This window comes from Lipomyces arxii, assembly GCF_038497795.1.
Source record: "Lipomyces arxii strain Phaff 12-163 unplaced genomic scaffold V1512scaffold_24, whole genome shotgun sequence".
In the NCBI taxonomy this organism is placed as follows: Eukaryota; Fungi; Ascomycota; class Lipomycetes; order Lipomycetales; family Lipomycetaceae; genus Lipomyces; species Lipomyces arxii.
In genome coordinates, this window is record NW_027117723.1 from 43,377 (window position 1) to 60,135 (window position 16,759).

The 16,759-nt window shown below is 48.1% G+C and overlaps 10 protein-coding genes across 10 annotated transcripts; 6 read left to right on the forward strand and 4 right to left on the reverse strand.

Moving 5' to 3' along the window:
* Positions 1-39: 39 nt before the first annotated feature.
* V1512DRAFT_243152 (Metallo-dependent phosphatase-like protein) lies at positions 40-1,171 on the reverse strand. The gene is made up of 4 exons (XM_066914310.1): positions 1,123-1,171; positions 952-1,075; positions 814-904; positions 40-765 (listed from the first exon to the last, which is right to left on the reverse strand). The coding sequence occupies exons 1-4, from the start codon at positions 1,137-1,139 to the stop codon at positions 77-79; spliced, it is 921 nt and encodes a 306-aa protein (XP_066769577.1). The 5' UTR covers positions 1,140-1,171; the 3' UTR covers positions 40-76.
* Positions 1,172-1,244: 73 nt separating this feature from the next.
* On the reverse strand, positions 1,245-2,943 carry V1512DRAFT_287950 (auxin efflux carrier). The gene is made up of 2 exons (XM_066918127.1): positions 2,550-2,943; positions 1,245-2,507 (listed from the first exon to the last, which is right to left on the reverse strand). Exons 1-2 carry the CDS (start codon positions 2,733-2,735, stop codon positions 1,281-1,283), a joined length of 1,413 nt encoding a protein of 470 aa, XP_066769578.1. The 5' UTR covers positions 2,736-2,943; the 3' UTR covers positions 1,245-1,280.
* A 180-nt stretch (positions 2,944-3,123) lies between these two features.
* V1512DRAFT_249670 (uncharacterized protein) lies at positions 3,124-5,982 on the forward strand (the record flags this gene model as incomplete). The annotated part of the gene is made up of 2 exons (XM_066914629.1): positions 3,124-3,900; positions 3,946-5,982. 2 exons carry the CDS (start codon positions 3,124-3,126, stop codon positions 5,980-5,982), a joined length of 2,814 nt encoding a protein of 937 aa, XP_066769579.1.
* A 69-nt stretch (positions 5,983-6,051) lies between these two features.
* Positions 6,052-6,854, reverse strand: V1512DRAFT_84648 (uncharacterized protein). The gene is made up of 2 exons (XM_066918533.1): positions 6,694-6,854; positions 6,052-6,646 (listed from the first exon to the last, which is right to left on the reverse strand). Exons 1-2 carry the CDS (start codon positions 6,718-6,720, stop codon positions 6,122-6,124), a joined length of 552 nt encoding a protein of 183 aa, XP_066769580.1. The 5' UTR covers positions 6,721-6,854; the 3' UTR covers positions 6,052-6,121.
* On the reverse strand, positions 6,855-9,337 carry V1512DRAFT_84647 (uncharacterized protein). The gene is made up of 4 exons (XM_066918532.1): positions 8,941-9,337; positions 8,794-8,891; positions 8,523-8,742; positions 6,855-8,477 (listed from the first exon to the last, which is right to left on the reverse strand). Exons 1-4 carry the CDS (start codon positions 9,208-9,210, stop codon positions 6,990-6,992), a joined length of 2,076 nt encoding a protein of 691 aa, XP_066769581.1. The 5' UTR covers positions 9,211-9,337; the 3' UTR covers positions 6,855-6,989.
* Positions 9,291-10,497, forward strand: V1512DRAFT_267338 (uncharacterized protein). Its single transcript, XM_066917255.1, has one exon. It carries the CDS (start codon positions 9,390-9,392, stop codon positions 10,347-10,349), a length of 960 nt encoding a protein of 319 aa, XP_066769582.1. The 5' UTR covers positions 9,291-9,389; the 3' UTR covers positions 10,350-10,497.
* Positions 10,498-10,587: 90 nt separating this feature from the next.
* V1512DRAFT_267340 (uncharacterized protein) lies at positions 10,588-11,657 on the forward strand. The gene has a single exon (XM_066917256.1). It carries the CDS (start codon positions 10,859-10,861, stop codon positions 11,525-11,527), a length of 669 nt encoding a protein of 222 aa, XP_066769583.1. The 5' UTR covers positions 10,588-10,858; the 3' UTR covers positions 11,528-11,657.
* Positions 11,658-11,876: 219 nt separating this feature from the next.
* On the forward strand, positions 11,877-14,152 carry V1512DRAFT_272581 (kinase-like domain-containing protein; the record flags this gene model as incomplete). The annotated part of the gene is made up of 2 exons (XM_066917689.1): positions 11,877-12,759; positions 12,804-14,152. The coding sequence occupies 2 exons, from the start codon at positions 11,877-11,879 to the stop codon at positions 14,150-14,152; spliced, it is 2,232 nt and encodes a 743-aa protein (XP_066769584.1).
* A 102-nt stretch (positions 14,153-14,254) lies between these two features.
* Positions 14,255-16,069, forward strand: V1512DRAFT_277995 (uncharacterized protein). The gene is made up of 2 exons (XM_066917946.1): positions 14,255-14,457; positions 14,498-16,069. The coding sequence occupies exons 1-2, from the start codon at positions 14,262-14,264 to the stop codon at positions 15,940-15,942; spliced, it is 1,641 nt and encodes a 546-aa protein (XP_066769585.1). The 5' UTR covers positions 14,255-14,261; the 3' UTR covers positions 15,943-16,069.
* Positions 16,070-16,670, forward strand: V1512DRAFT_267345 (uncharacterized protein). The gene has a single exon (XM_066917257.1). The coding sequence runs from the start codon at positions 16,087-16,089 to the stop codon at positions 16,654-16,656; it is 570 nt and encodes a 189-aa protein (XP_066769586.1). The 5' UTR covers positions 16,070-16,086; the 3' UTR covers positions 16,657-16,670.
* The last annotated feature ends 89 nt before the right edge of the window (positions 16,671-16,759 follow it).

Sequence of the window (16,759 nt, forward strand, 5' to 3'; positions counted from 1 at the left end):
CCAATCGGGCAACACGTCAACACACTCTCTCATTATATAGCATTATATTATACATTAGCCTACACAACCTACACATTCACAGGAAATAATCTGCCATCGGTTTCTTGGCCGGCATCCCCTTTGCGTCTTGCGGTGCAGCTTCGAATATCTTATACGTCCGTGACAGGTCATCGTCTACTGTTAAAATTGCGGCCACGTTGCCACACCGGTAGCAGTAGTTTGGCGCAGACCACACTGTTACGATCGACGACTCAAACATTTCCTTGTACCCTTCCATCACGAGCTGATGAGCTCGGGCAATCATGCTGACCCTGTTTGCGTGGTTAAACTCGTGCACCTTGTCGCCGCCAAACAAGTAGCCCGCGCCCCGAGGCGATATGCCCCATCCGTCAATATCTTCAGGATCAGACCATAGTAAGTCGCACATGGTGCCTTCATGAGGGACTTCTTGTTTACGGTCAATAAGCCTGATCTGGTCAAGGCTCTTCAGCGCCGGCGATAATCCGCCGTGCACGCAAAACACACCGCCAGGACCGCCGACGAGGGCTCCGAGTGAGAGGTAATCAAACACGTCGCAACAGTACCGCCACACGTTCGCGGTGCCGTACTTTCGGATACATTCGTCGTAAAAGCCATACACGGTTGTGATTTGTCGCGATTCATGGTTGCCTCGTATCAGCGTAATTCGATCCGGGTATCGTACTTTTAAACAAAGCAACAGCAAAAACGACTCTAGCGAATAAAACCCTCGATCAACAAAATCACCTGTTCATTAATAAAAACGCGCGCCATTATCCAACAAGAAAACCTCACCTAGAAACAAGTAATTTGTGTCTGGACATTCACCGCCTTGTTCAAATAACGTAATCAAATCATGAAACTGGCCATGAATATCACCACAAATCTAAACACTCGTCAGACTTACTTTTATATAAATAGATAATCACATACAGTAACAGGCGTATCGACAAACTTCAAGTTTCCCTCTTCAATCAGCAGCTCTTGTGCCCGATAGCACAGTTCCTGGACCTGCTGCTCCGGCAAAATCTTGCAGTCGCGCAATTGCTCAATCGCCCTGCTTCGTTAGTTTGATTTGCCTTAAACTACGTAAAAGCTACCTACCGATCGAGATCGCTCATGACGTCGATGCAATGCTTTCACAATGCGATGCGATGCGATGCGATGCCTCGTTCGAAGCCGCACCAAAAATCCAATTACATAATCGCCTTAACTAGGAAATACTAAACACGACTGTATTGTAAATAAACAATCTATTTTTACTAAACAGGAATATCAGGCAGTCGTCCAGCCCATTCCAGTACCTCAAGCGACATGACTACCATAATCATGGTGATAGGTAGCGTTAGGACGACGTATCCCCAGAACAGCACTGCAGCCATTTCGCGTTCGAAAACCTCGTTCAGCTGACAGATCTGGCTGAGTTGGATAGCTGGTGGTGCGGTAGTGAGTAAAAATAAAACGACGAGGAAGATGGGGTCGTCGATAATAGAAATGTGCACGGATTTGGCGAATAAAGCGAGAACAGGGAGAAGGATGATGGCGGGTAGAAACATGCGTGAGATTAGAGACGACATTACGAGACGTTTGAAGTTTGGTGACGGCGGAGCTGCCAGATCGTCTGGATACAAGTTTCCTCCGAGCACCACCAAGATCAGTGGCACGGCGACTTGAGATGTTTGAGTGATTGCGGCCGTGAACGTGTTTGATATAAAACTCGATGGCGTCTCGAATATGAGCCGTTGTAGCGGTCTTATTGACGCGATCGTCAACGCCGAGACCATTGCGTAGAGCGGCGGGTTCATGTACGAGTTCATTTTGAATAGTACGCGACGCAGACCGAGCATGAACTGAGACGAGCAAGTTCTGTGCCAGTCTTTGCGGAAGTTCCGGTTAAACGACCTCGTAGCTGAGACTGGTCTGTACAATGCTGACGACGGCGGAGACGACGATGACGAACCTGTGAACCGCCCGAGATCGGGATAATCATGCGGAAACAAATGTTTGGAATACAGCGGGATCGACTCGACCGAGTCGTCGGGATCGAGGTTGATTGAAATCATATGTGCCGCTTCTTCCTCGTCGTCCTGGCCCTGCGACAGCAGGGACGACGATGATGACTCGACTTCAGCCGGGCCTTCTCGTGAGAGCAAAGTGTTATATCCCCATGACCATCTCAACATCTGGCCTAGCTGTTGGAAAATCAAAAGATACAGAATTCCTCTTGATGCAATCGAGTCTGGAGTATCATTCTGCATCCACGTCAGCGAAGGCAACGTTCTTGCCAGCGCGACTGTCAATGACACCGGTAAGCTGTTTGAGTTGCCAAACACCGCCATTGCAGTCACGAAATTCGATTCTCGCCTGTTGAAGCCTTGGAATCTTGTGATGACTGCGGCACTGCCAAACGAAACAGCAGTCGTGACCACAAACAAGACCGGAATGATTGCCAGATCAGCCAGCTTGTCTGCCGTTATTGACGACGCAAGCTTGTTCGTTAGTCCAGTTACCCCATATATCATCCGACATACCTTGACAAAGATCAAACACGGTGTAAAGATCTGTACATTTAATTGGGATATATGTTTCTGTAGTCCCGGATTCAGCAACCGTTCTCTCGCGGCCCAAAACCCGAGGACACACACAAACACGACTTGAACGACGGCTTGAAATGTCAGGAACGCAAGCCGGACGTACGACGGGTGGTTGTGGGCCATTTAGTGTAGAGATGTAGGTGTGTTTATCTCGACAAAGCCGGAGTAAACGACTTGAGCCGCGTCAGAAGAGCGGCGCAATCAAAAGTACGTGTTTATTGACTGACTAATTATGCTATAATACACTACTTTAAAGTATTTTATGTCACTACAGCAAATCACATCAAATACATCGCAAAATGCGCGAAACTGGCGATTTCACTGATCTGATTGATCTGACTGATCTGACTGATCGACGACGTACGATTATCAAAGCCGCACATACCAACCCCTTAGATTACATTTTGACAGGTACAATAACCTCGTGCTTACTTTCAAATTGCGCCGTCGTTTTCGTTGCCTCACATGCAACCATCACGAAAATTCGAGTAAACAACAACAGTGAAAGAAAATGTCACCACCGCTTCAACTACAGCAGCCGCCTCAACAAGGATCAGGCGTTCCAGGTCCAGTACCGGTTGCAGTTGCAGTTCAAGCTGGAGTACCGCCTCAATCTGCGGCCCCTCACCAGAACGGACAATCGCAGCAGCAGCAGCAGCCTCAGTCCGGTCCTGTATCTGCGTATCAAAAGTTGCAATCCGTCAATGAACAGGCTTGGTTGTCGATTGGTAACATTGCGGATATGATGGGAGATCATGACCGGGCTATTCATGCGTACGAGGTTGTGTTGCGGCATAATCCGTACTCGATTCAGGCGATGTCTGCTATTGCAAACATCTTGAGACAGCAGGAACAATTTGCCAGAGCAGTCGAGTATTATCACTCTATTCTTGCGTTTTCGCAGGATTCAGGAGAGACGTGGGGGGCATTGGGTCATTGTTACTTGATGATGGATGATTTGCAGAAGGCGTATTCTGCTTATCAGCAGGCGCTTTATCATTTGCGAGACCCGAAAGATCCTAAACTATGGTATGGAATAGGTATTTTATATGACAGATACGGGTCTCTTGAGTATGCGGAAGAAGCATTTACTCAGGTTATGGAAATGGATCCCAAGTTTGAAAAGGCAAACGAAATTTATTTTAGGCTGGGTATTATATACAAGCAACAGATGAAGCATGACCTTTCGTTGCAGTGTTTTAAGTATATTTTGCATAATCCACCTCGTCCGTTGACTGAAATTGATATTTGGTTCCAAATTGGACATGTTTATGAACAGCGTAAAGATGTACGTATGCTATATGAGACAAGTATTACAGTGCTAATGAGACAGTATCAATCTGCAAAAGATGCATACGAACGCGTACTACTTGAGGACCCGAATCACGCAAAGGTGTTGCAACAGCTTGGCTGGCTTTACCATCAACAAAACTCGTCGTTCGCGAACCAAGACCTTGCAATTACGTACTTAACTAAGTCCCTCGAAGCAGACAGTCAAGATGCTCAGAGCTGGTACTTACTCGGACGATGCTACATGGCCCAGCAAAAATATAACAAAGCGTACGAGGCATACCAACAAGCTGTGTACCGTGAAGGCAGGAACCCTACGTTCTGGTGCTCGATTGGTGTGCTGTACTATCAAATCAATCAGTATCGAGACGCACTGGACGCGTACTCCCGCGCAATTAGACTCAATCCGTACATTTCCGAAGTATGGTACGATCTCGGCACGTTGTACGAGAGCTGCAACAATCAGTTATCGGATGCACTTGACGCGTACCAGCGTGCCGCCGAGCTCGACCCTACAAACACGCACATCCAGGCCAGACTAGAGCAGCTCAGAAACCCACAAGCGAGCCAGCAAAACGGTGGGCTGCCACTGACACCCGGGTCTGCCCCGCGCCCGCATGACCCGCCGCCAGTGTATCAGACCGTGCCGAGTGGACCACCAACCCCACGCTGGAACGGGCCGCAGCCGCCACAAGCACTTAACGGTAACAACCGACCGCCGCCTCCAATTGGACCTGGTCCTGCAAGACAGTCGATTGCACCGCCGAACCCACTTGCGCATCAGGGTCCTCTTTCGCAGCAGCAACCGCCGCAGCAGCAACCGCAGCAGCAACAACCACAACCGCAGCAGCCACCCCCGCCACCCCCGCCTTCATCGGTCCCGATGCAGTATCAGCCGTCGCAACCGCAATCGCAGCCGCTGCCGCAGTCGCAATCTACGCAAGGGCAGCAGTCCATTCCGGCGTACCAGCCGCCACCGCTTCATTCGACTTATCGTCACATTGAGCCAACTGCGCAACCTGAGCAGGATCAACTACCTCAGATTCAGTCTGGCAAACGACATCGTGAGTGGGAGGACGAGCAAGGAGGAGGTGAGAGTAAGAGACAGGCTCTGGACGAAAAGATTCCAGGGGTTGCGTCCATTTACGATGCAGGTCAGCCGAGTCTACCTGCGATTGGGCTGACAAACGAGGGTAGCGGCGAAAATACTACGTTGCCGTCAATTTCCGCTTCGTTGCCGCCAGAACCAGTGAGCGCATCTACACCATCTGCATCTATATCTGCACCAGCTCCCGCACCAGCACCGGCACCGGCAGAGGTAGAGCCAAAGGTGGAGAAAAGTAGCTGGTTGTCGACTATGACGTCGTCGTCTCCAGCGCTTGCTCCTGCAGTGCTTGCGCCTGTTCTTGCACCGGTTCTGGTGTCTACGCCTGGGGCTGCGCATACGCCATCACCGGCCCCGCCTGCGCCAATTTCCCAGGTAGCACCGATCGCACAGAGTGCTTCGCCTGTTCCGACTGCCCCGATTATTCAGACAGCACAAGTGATGCCGCCTACTGCACCGCCGACTGCTCCTGATACGCCTGTTCCTACGCCTGCTGTGATTGCTACGCCTGCACCTGCACCAGCACCTGCACCAGCAACAGCACCAGCACCGGCACCGGAACCAACGACGGAAAAGTTAAAGGTAGAACCAGCTGAGTCTGAGGTACCAGTCGTGTCTGCACCTTCACCTGTGCCTGTGACTGTACCAGCAGTTTCTACTCCGGTTCCAGCTGAAGTTTCAGTAGCTGCGGCCCCAGCCGAACCATCTCAGACTGAACCTGAACCTCAACGGGAGCCTAAAGTAGCTGAGAAGCCTGTTGAAGCACCAGTTGAGGTTCATGTTGAACCAGCAATTACTGCCGAAGTTGAGTCGACGATTGCGACTTTGCCTGCTGTGAGTGAGGTCAAGGAAGACGAAAAAATGGAAGACGAAGAACCACAACGAAAGGTTGAAGAAGACGAGGACTATGACGATGAAGACGATGAGGATGAAGGAGCTGGAAGTCCGATGGAAGCGGTTGAAAAATCAGAATAGTAGTAGTGGTAGTAGCAGTAGTAAGTGATAATAAGGGTATTGTACTTTATTCACGTGCAACTGCAAACAAGACGCGAAACGCGTGACGAATGTCTACAAAAAGGATTTAGTGCCAAGACTAAGCCAAGACAAATTAAAATTAATTATGTGATATTTGGGCATGACCTGGCCAAGGCCAAGACAAGAATGCGACCCATGGCCTCCATACAAAAGCAGTGTCGCTCGGGTCTATAACATCGCCTAGACAAAATGAGTACGCACAAGCGAGTGCAGCCGCGATACCGACAAAGACATAGGCCAACGCGACGAAAGGTGCGATTGTGTGCACTATGAGTAGTTTGCGTGTAAACTGAGTGGACGTCGGCGTAGTTATTATTGTTGTTGTTGTTTGAGTATTGCTATGTGATTGTGTTGTTAATTGTGTGTCTGACGCGCCTGATGCTGAACTATTTGAACGCGTATGAAGTGGATTGCACGTGATTTCGATATTATTGAAGTGAGAAACCGATAGTTCCGTGAGTTCAAGTCCGAGTCTGACTGACTTTGGTTGTTTATTCTTTTCTAAATCAGTAATATTTGACGTTAATGCAATGAACACTGAGTATTTGAGTGTGAGTAATGTGTAATATGAACATATAAAAGGATTGAATAGAATAGTATATGCCTATTTGTTGTTAATACACGATATTGCATAATATACAATAAACTCACCAGTAATCTCCAAGTAGTAAAAGCCATGATAATTCTAATTGGGGATAATCATTCTATGCGATCCTCGCTCATTATATGTATATATATATATATAAATTTAGTAAATATATATAACACAATCTACCCCTTCTGCCATTTCTTAACCATCAAGTGCTTATACGAACTCGGCATTTCTTTCTTGTCATTCAACTGCTGTGGTGCTAAATGTGGTTTTATATATCAATCGACAGTCCTCCCAAGACTTTTCCATCATGCCCAGTAATTTAAATCCCTAACCCTCTATACTCTGTCACCTTTCAGCTCACAATTGATGCCAACACGTCGAGTCCGCTCACATTATTCGTATTGGCATTCACACTCTGTGATTCGCTCTGTGACTCCCCCCGAACAATCGGCTGCACCGTCTGATTCATATCAACCTTAAACGCGCTGAGATTCGACCCATTCGGCAAAGGCACATACAGCTTCGGGTTCGTATTCGGCTCGCGCTGTTGTATACTTTCTGCCCTTTTCAGCTCTTCCTGTCGAATGCGTCGCTCGGCTTCACGCGCCTTTTCCCGTTCGCGTCTCTTGATCTTGTCCAGTTCGCGTTTGCGTTCGTGTTCGGCTTTGATTTCGATTTCACGCGCAATCCGCACACACCGATTGCACACAAACTCTGTTTCCTCCTTTATTACCTTCCCGTTCTCCCCACTCTCACCGTTCTCTTTTTGGTTTGCTTCGTTTCTCTCTGCCTCGTGTGCATCCGTCTCCGCCTCGTATGCGACTGTGTTGTCTGTCTTGCCGTCATCTGCGTGGTCTGTGTGGTCTGCGTCATCTGCGTGGTCTGACTGCTCCACCTTCTGTGTCTCTTGAAACCTCCTGACCTCGTCCCCAATCAAATGTCCAACGTGCATCCAAATCTCACACTTACCACAGCAAACAGACAACTCCCCGTCATCGTAATTTTCACCATGCGCTCCGCACACACAATCAAAGTACCAGTTCTGCACCGGCCTGTCTAGCGCCTCATATCCCCCAATATGCCGCTGGGACTGTCTAGTGCTCCGACGCTCGACTAGATCAAATTTCTCAACAGAAGAATCTCGCGCACTCGGTACGGGTGAAGGAACTACCCCGTTCTTGCCCCGCTCGGCAATCTTCGCCAGCCGCGCCTCTCGAGCCGCGAGTCGGACCTCACGCTCGCGCTCAAGATGCGCCCGCCGTCTGTTGTCATGTTTCCGCTGCTGCCGCTCCTGTTCAGCGCGCTCACGCTCTGCCCTGGCCGCCTCGTCTTCGCGTCTGCGCTCGGCCATGGCTTCCGCTCGACTGCTCCGTTTGCGGTTCTCGTACTGCCGCATTATTTCAATTTCTTTGAGTTTCGCTGCCTCATCTTTGAGTCTGTCTTGCTCGATTGCTTCAATCACTGGCATGATTTCGTCTCTCAAGAACGCGTAGAATGCTCGCTCGTGTGTCTTGCTCTTGTCTCTAGCGATCTTGCCTAATGACGTGAAAAATTCCTGCCATTCGGAGTAGGTCGCACACACGCATCCCCACCGCTGATCTTCTGACCCAGTCGCGTAGTCAAGCTCGAAAAGTTCTTGTTCGTCTTCTTCTTCGTCTTCAGTCGACGTTGTTGTTGTCCGACGACGTTTAGACCTCCGCGTACCTGAGTACGACTTGCGTTTCTGCTTTTTTGGCTTGGCTGCGACTGGCGGCGGTGGATCATGGCGTTTGTATAGTCTGTTGTCATCTAAAAGAAAGTACGTGTTATCATGCGAATCCCAGCCGACCGGGTCCACTCGCTATTTATTGTCAGATTTGCTTGTGAAGCCGTAAAGAATGCTCACCCATTTGACTTCTTCAGATTCACGCAATGAACCCATTCTATCTCTAAATCTTTCCGCATTGTATAGTTGCCATTCGCATAATTGATGCAGTACTCGTACTTGGACAAACAAGTCCAAGTCGTCGTATTTAACAGGTTCCTCGTCTTCTCCAAACGGATGCTCTACTAATGGTGATTTCTGTCTATACTGTCGCCTGCAAAAATCATCAAAATTCTCGAGTCTATAAAACGACGTTAACTGAGTGAAAGGGTCACGACGCGTTTATACTCACGTCAAATTGCGATGACTCGTTAAATTTTGTAACAATCGTAATCTGATTGTCGGAATGTATCGTAGACTTGTTAATTCAAGCAGTTCCTTCTCCAATACCTAATCTTTATCAGCCTGATTTCGGGTTCTGCTTATCGTCCATATTAACCTCAATTGTGATATCGTCATCATCCATTTTAATCACACTTTTAAACATAAACAGCCATTGGAACAGTGCCGAAAATTGCCACATATCGCGTAACGTTTTGAGTCTTGTCTTGATCTTGTCATCCATGACCGCGTCTGCCGGAGTCAAGTCTGCCAAAGCCTGCTCGACCGTACCTTGATTGTCCTGCGGTTGATCAACTGACACAGCCGAAACCGAAGTTGCTGGCGTTCCTGTCCTGGTCCCAAATATACTCGCACTGCGGGTCACCATTGATGTGAGTCGTTATATAAAGGCGAGTATGGAAAAGATTGGCCTTTCACGAGATGTGAACTTCCTCGAGGTTTTGTCTTCTCTCAGGAAAACCTAACCCTGATCTAATATTGTCCTCAACGTGGGACTTGAGCATCGCGCTAAAACGCACCCAAAAAGACAACACAAGCGACAGAGAAATGGCGACTTTGCAAACACAATCGCAATCACAGCATCAACAGCAAGTACAGGCACAATTACAGGCAGCACAGGCAGCGCAGGTGGCACAGGCAGCTCAAGCAGCTCAGTCACAGCAGCGCGGAATGTTACAGCAGACAAGCGATGATGAAGTTAAAATCTATGGCTGGATTTTGGAATTAATGCAAGGCCCATCTCGTGAGCAGGCATTACTTGAATTATCAAAGAAGCGGGAACAGTTTGACGATTTGGCGCTGATATTATGGCATTCATTTGGTGTCATGTCAACTTTATTACAGGAGATTGTTTGTGTCTACTCGTCATTATCACCACCTACACTTACTAGTGCTGCTTCAAATAGAGTGTGCAATGCACTTGCCTTATTACAATGTGTCGCATCGCATAACGATACCCGGGCACTTTTCCTTAATGCACATATCCCACTTTTTCTGTATCCATTTTTGAACACGACCTCAAAAACAAGACCGTTCGAGTACTTACGCCTAACATCTCTCGGTGTTATTGGCGCACTCGTCAAGAATGATTCTCCAGACGTCATCAATTTCTTACTTACAACAGAAATCATCCCACTTTGTCTTCGAATCATGGAGTCCGGGTCTGAACTAAGCAAGACTGTCGCAATCTTTATTGTGCAGAAGATATTACTTGACGATACTGGATTAGCATACATCTGTCAGACATACGAAAGGTTCTACGCGGTTGGCAGTGTGCTTGGGAATATGGTCGACCAATTGGTTGAACAACAAACATTAAGATTACTAAAACATGTCGTCAGATGCTTTCTACGATTAAGTGATAATGCTAGAGCTAGAGAAGCATTAAGACAATGCTTACCTGAACCGCTTAGAGATGCTACATTCTCAAGTGCACTTCGAGATGATGTCACTACAAAGCGCTGTCTTGGTCAATTGTTGGTGAATCTTGCGGACAATTATGATTGATAAAAATATATTCATACATATATATATATATATGCATACACAATACCCTCAACACAAACACTTTGAACCTGTACTTATTAGCGAATAACACATCACTGCGTATATAACTGCACTTTTCTCATTGGTCAATATTACTAAGTGACTCATAGTTAATTCCTCTCATACACCCTAATCCTCACACTGACCATTAAGTTTAAAACCTCATCAAAATCTTCTTCCCTTTCTTCATCCAAAAATATTTTCTTTACACAAATTATCACAGCTTTTTTATTGAGAATCACTTAGAAATGTCATTTTAAATCATCTCTCAGGCCGTCTCCAGACTGTCAACTTTAAAACGTTTACAATCCTCATCAACCTTTTGCTAAATATCAAATAATTGCCCATTATGGCATTCCTCAAAGAATTCTTGCGACAAATATCACAAAGTCGTTTAATAACAGTACAGTCTTGTTCTTAATTATCCAAATTATCAAAAAAAAAATAGCTAATTTAATCCAATATCAAAAATGGTTTTATCATTTGAATCCGAATCTGATTTGTTCGACTTCACGTCGTTCGGAAGCGAAGTCAAGTCGTTTGACCCTTTTGAAGGGCTCGATAGTCTTGAAGAGTCCAGACGGACGTCTGATGTCATGACAATCTCGCCTGACATGTTGACTCAGCCATCGTCTGTGTTGTCGTCGCCTTTGGACTCCCCGACTGAATGTTATGATTCTTCGCCGATATTTGACACTCGTGACACTCCTGATGCGTGGGGGTCATTGTTTGAATCAGAAGTCGTCTCCCGGCCGTGTTCTGTTTCGTCAATGTCTACGCCAATGACTTCGAGTTTGTCTATTTCTTCTGATGAATCTCGTGCTGAAGGTGTCATTGTTGCCGCAGACGGCTCCGTTGTCGGTATCTCTGAGCGTAAGCGCAAACGTGTCACGTCTCAGTCTTATACCCGTCGTCCTCGTGTTGAGCCATTGCCTCCGATCATGGTTGATGATGCGGAAGACACGATTGCGGTCAAGCGAGCGCGTAACACTTTAGCCGCGCGCCGGTCGCGTGAGCGTAAGATGTTGCGGCTTACGGATTTAGAAGTGCAGGTCGTGGACTTGGTGAGCGAGCGGGATGCTGCTCTGAAAAAAGTAGAGGAGTTAGAGCGTGAAGTTGCTCGGTTGCGTGGTGGTTAAATGCTTTGTTGTTTGTTCTGCTTGTTTTATTTGTCATGATTGTGCTTGTTTTATGTGTGGGCAAAAGTGTCAAAAGTTAAAAGTTGGGTAATGTGGGTATATACGAATAGATCTTATTATAATGATAAAATATATGCGTAGAGTATTTCCTTTCTAAGTTGTTTGGAATATGAACGTGGGTTAGGGGTCGGAACGATCTACGCGGCTTGCAACATTAGTGTCAACTCCGCCAATTCAACCTTCGAAACATCACGACAATTTTACATCAGACGAGGCAATGCCGACTCTGCGACCCCCTCAATCACATAATTCAGTCTCATCTCAGTTAGCGCCGTCACCGCAACTGCCGATGCCGGCCGCACAAGGAGCAGCTGGCCCTCAATCAGTTTCGTTGGAGAGGCAAAGCAGTGGGCCAGTTCATGGGCAGTTGCAGCGGCAGGCCACTTCAGGGTCTCGGCGGAGGACACTAGGTGATTGGGACTTGCTGAAGACTATTGGCGCTGGGTCGATGGGTAAGGTCAAGTTAGCGCGGCATAGATTGACTGGTGAAGTAGCGGCAGTGAAGATTGTGCCGCGGTACGTTCCTGAAGGACAGTTGCATTTACATAATTCAAAGTATCTCAGAATTTCACGACCTTCGGCTGAGAATGAGCGGACTGAGAAAGCGTCAACGGATGAGTCGAAGGAGATCAGGACGATTAGAGAGGCGGCTATAGCGTCACTGCTTGAGCACAAGTTTATTTGCGCTGTAAGGGAGGTCATGGTCATGACGCATCATTATTATATTGTGTTTGAATACGTCAATGGTGGCCAAATGCTGGATTATATAATCAGCCATGGGCGACTTAAAGAGAAACAAGCCCGCAAGTTTGCAAGGCAGATTGCGTCGGCGTTAGATTACTGTCACCGCAATTCTGTTGTTCATCGGGACTTAAAAATCGAAAACATTCTCATTTCGAAATCTGGTGATATCAAGATCATTGATTTTGGATTATCGAACCTGTATTCTCCTAGATCGCTGTTGAAGACGTTTTGCGGGTCGCTGTATTTTGCGGCGCCGGAGTTGTTGAACGCGAAACAGTACATCGGGCCTGAGGTTGACATTTGGAGTTTTGGAATTGTGTTGTACGTGCTTGCGTGCGGAAAAGTGCCCTTTGATGATCAGAGCATGCCGGCGTTGCACGCAAAAATTAAGCGCGGTCATGTCGAGTATCCGAGCTGGCTTTCGGCTGGTATGTGATTAGTTATATGCGTATTGAATAAGGCTAATCAGCAGAGTGCAAGAGTTTGTTGTCACGAATGTTGGTTGTTGATCCTAAAACACGGGCAACACTAACTGAAATTATAAACCATCCGTGGATGCTGAAAGGGTATGACGGCCCTCAGGACTCGTACTTGCCAGTGCGAAAGCCGCTTTTGCTTCCACTGAATCCCGAGGTTATCAAGGGCATGCACGGGTTTGAGTTTGGGTCTGACGAGCGGATAGAAGCTGATCTGACGGCCGTGTTGGAGTCGGCTGATTATCAGGCCGCGTGCACCGCGTGGATGAAAGCTGAATCTAGTACCGGATCGTCGGGGTTTGCGGGACATTGGAATGGATTTCTGCAATCGCCTTTGTCTCCGTCATTTTCGATTTTCGAGAGCGGCTCGTCGCCAACCCATACAAGCCAGCCAAAGAAAAAGGGCTTTTCGTTTGATTTTTACAAAAGACGACAGTCGAACGCGTCATCCTCGAGCAGCCAAGAGACTTTGAGTGATAGCGGTAGGCTGTTGGACCCGACGAACGCGTATCATCCACTGATTTCGATATACTACCTTGTGCGAGAACGGCAGGAGCGAATGCGCCGTCGGCCGTTGCTTGAGACCATGTCGTCAGGAATGTCATTGTCAAACACGTTGACGCCGATCGGATCTGGCACGATGAGGGCTGACAAGCTTGAGATTCCCATCGTGCCTGTGCCTGAGATTGCACATACGCACGCGCAGCCGTCGCGATCAATGTTTCCAGGCCGGTCGCGGTCGGTCAATAACGGACACTCAGGGTACATGCCAGATCACTCTACCGGGTCGAATTTATCGTCATCGCCAACCGCGTCGCCTGATATGCGCCACGAGCTGCCGTCAATTTCGCAGACCGCGGACCAAACGCATAGGATTGTGATCAATCCTCCAGTCAGCAGCGAGTACGACCAACTTCCGTCTCCGAGACGCGAGCGTGACCGCGAAGGAGTGTCGCTTGGAGGCATACTACGTCGGTTTTCGATCCGGCGACCGCATCGGTCAAACAGCACGTCCGGGGCCAACGGGCTGCGGCCGCCAGTGTCGCCTTCAGCCGGGTCTGCGTCGTCGGACGACGAGCGGCCGCCGTTGCCTACAATTGACTTGTTTGCTGCCACAGCGTACGAAGATTTACCACCTGTCCCGCCTGTGCCTGTGCCTGTTGCGCCGGTCACGCCAACACAGCCCGGCGTCACGTTTGCGTCTGAGACTGATGGGCGGAGTAAACCGCAAGGCACGCCGCAGAGTTTTATTCGGTTCGAGCGATTGTTTTCACGGGCGTCGAATTTAGGACGCTCGACCAGCATTTCCGAGGGGACTTACAATCGTCGCATGAGTCGGTCTTAATGATTTCAGTTTAGGAGTTTGCATTTGTAGAATGAATTGATTACACTTTTAAGGGTTTAGTGGTTTTTATGTAAATTAAGCGTGTAAAGTGAACACTGGACTGTGAGAAATGGCGTATAAGCGGCCGGCGCGGCATGAGACAAAGCAGGATGGACTATTTATAGGGACACCGCTAGACGAGAAGAGTCAGTTTGTACCCGTGTGGGAGCAGAACGCGGTTGATGAGCGAGGACGACGACGGTTTCACGGTGCTTTTACAGGCGGGTTTAGTGCCGGCTACTTCAACACTGTTGGGTCTAAAGAAGGTGAGTGATGCGACTGCGAATGATATGGGGTTAATGACAGGATGGACGCCTCGGACGTTTAAGTCTAGTCGGACTTCGAGGGCAGAAAAGAAGGAGCAGAGTGTGGATGAGTTTATGGATGAAGAAGATCTAGCCGAGCGACGCGCTGGGGAGAAGATTGTGAGTGTTGGATCAGGAGTAGGGTTGAAGGAGGACAGGGTTGGGTATGAATTGCTACGAGCGATGGGGTGGAAGACCGGTTTTGGGATTGGGCCTGCGGTTTTGCGGATTGTTGCTGGTCGGAATGTCATGATGCCGCCAAAGGAAGTGGAAGGGGAGAGTGTGGTCAGGGTGCTTGGTGTGCACGGATTAGGGTATGATGACGAGGACGAGAAGATTGAGAAAGAGATGCCGATGAATGTTAGTCGAAGCAAAGGAATTGGAGTTGGAGTTTTGAATGAAGACGATGAAGACGAGTATGAGATCAAGCCAATCGCATCGTTGAAGCGCAAGAGGAAAGTCAAGGGTGAGAGGACTGTGAAGAAAGTGAGTGGGAAGTGTCATGATGGGCGAGTACCGCTTGGAGGATTTATTGTAATGAATGGGATCACGAGCGTGAAGGAGTATAGCGTGACTGTGCCTGATGGATTTACAAGCGGTACGTTTGTGATGCGTGATCCGGACTTGCCTGCGGCCGACGTAGCTAAACTGCCGGTCCGGACGACACAGTACACAAATTTGAACGCGGCAGATCGCCAGCGGATTCTGGGCGCAGAAGGGGTGAAGGAGAAGTCTGTGTTTGATTTTATGACGCCGGCTCAACGAGACCGAATCGCAAACCTGACCGGCAACAGCAATCTTCCGCCAGGCAAGTCCGAGACCGGGCATGTTGCGGTCAACGACGTGCCGATATTATCAGTCGAGCAGGCCCGAACCGCGCTTGCAGCTACGTTCATGCCGTACGCTGACGATCCGGATAAAAAAGCTCGGTACGTTGCGTACTTGAAGTCACAGGTCGAGACCAAATCTATCGAGTCCAGCGACATGCGCGAGCTGCGCGAATTCTACAAAGCCGCATCGTTGTTTCGGCCATTGAAAGGCATGCTGGCAAACAGGTTTACGTCCTCGACTGATTCCGCAAACACGAAAACCTCAGTCGTCGACAACAACGCGGCCGTCACAAAGCGACAAGACACCGAGGCCGCAGAGATGGGAATGTACGGCCCGCTTACGCGTAAAGTCATGTCGTGGGCGCCGGCACAGTTACTTTGCAAACGATTCGGTATCCGGCCACCGGTCGATCTCGACGATGCTGTTGCGCAAACACGGGATTTACTCTCGACAGACACAATGGTCGCGATTGCGACCCAGGCTGATATCGATCCTGACGTCGCGAGAAGGTTACAAGCTACGGCTGTGGATCCAGACGTGAATCCTGCGATTGAAAAGTCGAAACCTGGTGCGGACGTGTTTGCGGCTATTTTTGGTGATGATAATGACGAGTAGACGTGACGCGTAAATGTGACGCGTGGCGTGTAGACGCGTGCGCCGTAATGTGGCTTGGTAGGGTTAAGGTTGGGGTTGTTGCACGCGTTGATATCAATCATTTTGTACATAAACACACACACGCACATAAACACACATACAAAGATGACATCAGTACCAAGTAAAGACAGATCGAAAAGAATCCTCATTACATCGTCTGCATTTCCACGCTATCATTCACCTGTTTCATGCAAATATTCAAATCGCACAGTTATGTCGTCATCGTCAACAAACAAAACCCCATCACATGAACTCTACGCCAATTTAAAACGAGGTCAATCTGAACAAGCAGCAGGATCAAATGAAGTGCAAGCAAAATTAGTTCAAGTCGGAATGAAAATTCGTAAAAGTGTTAGTGAAGGGTATAAACGACCGAAAGAGACGAATCAAAGAGCTACAAAGGCGTATAGTGACTCTACACTGATTATTGATCCTTATCGAGACGATGTTATCAAGCCTTATCGAAATGATTCATTATTTGCCAACATTCGAAAAACAAAAAAGAGACAATTTGACGATTCATCAGAATCAGAATCAGAAGCCGAGACTGTGATTGATGAGGAAGAAGACAACGAGCGAGGGAAGGACGTCTTGATGGAAGAGAAAGAGTCACAGGACAGCGATTTTGGAGATGCACCGTTTTTAGTACCGAAAGATATAATAATGTCGCTATAAATATACTATTTTCCTTAACAGCTAGATTATATCGTAGAGTATTTCCTAATTAGGACATATCTAAGCAGAACCCCAACCCTAGTAATTGACTAGTTCTCGAAAG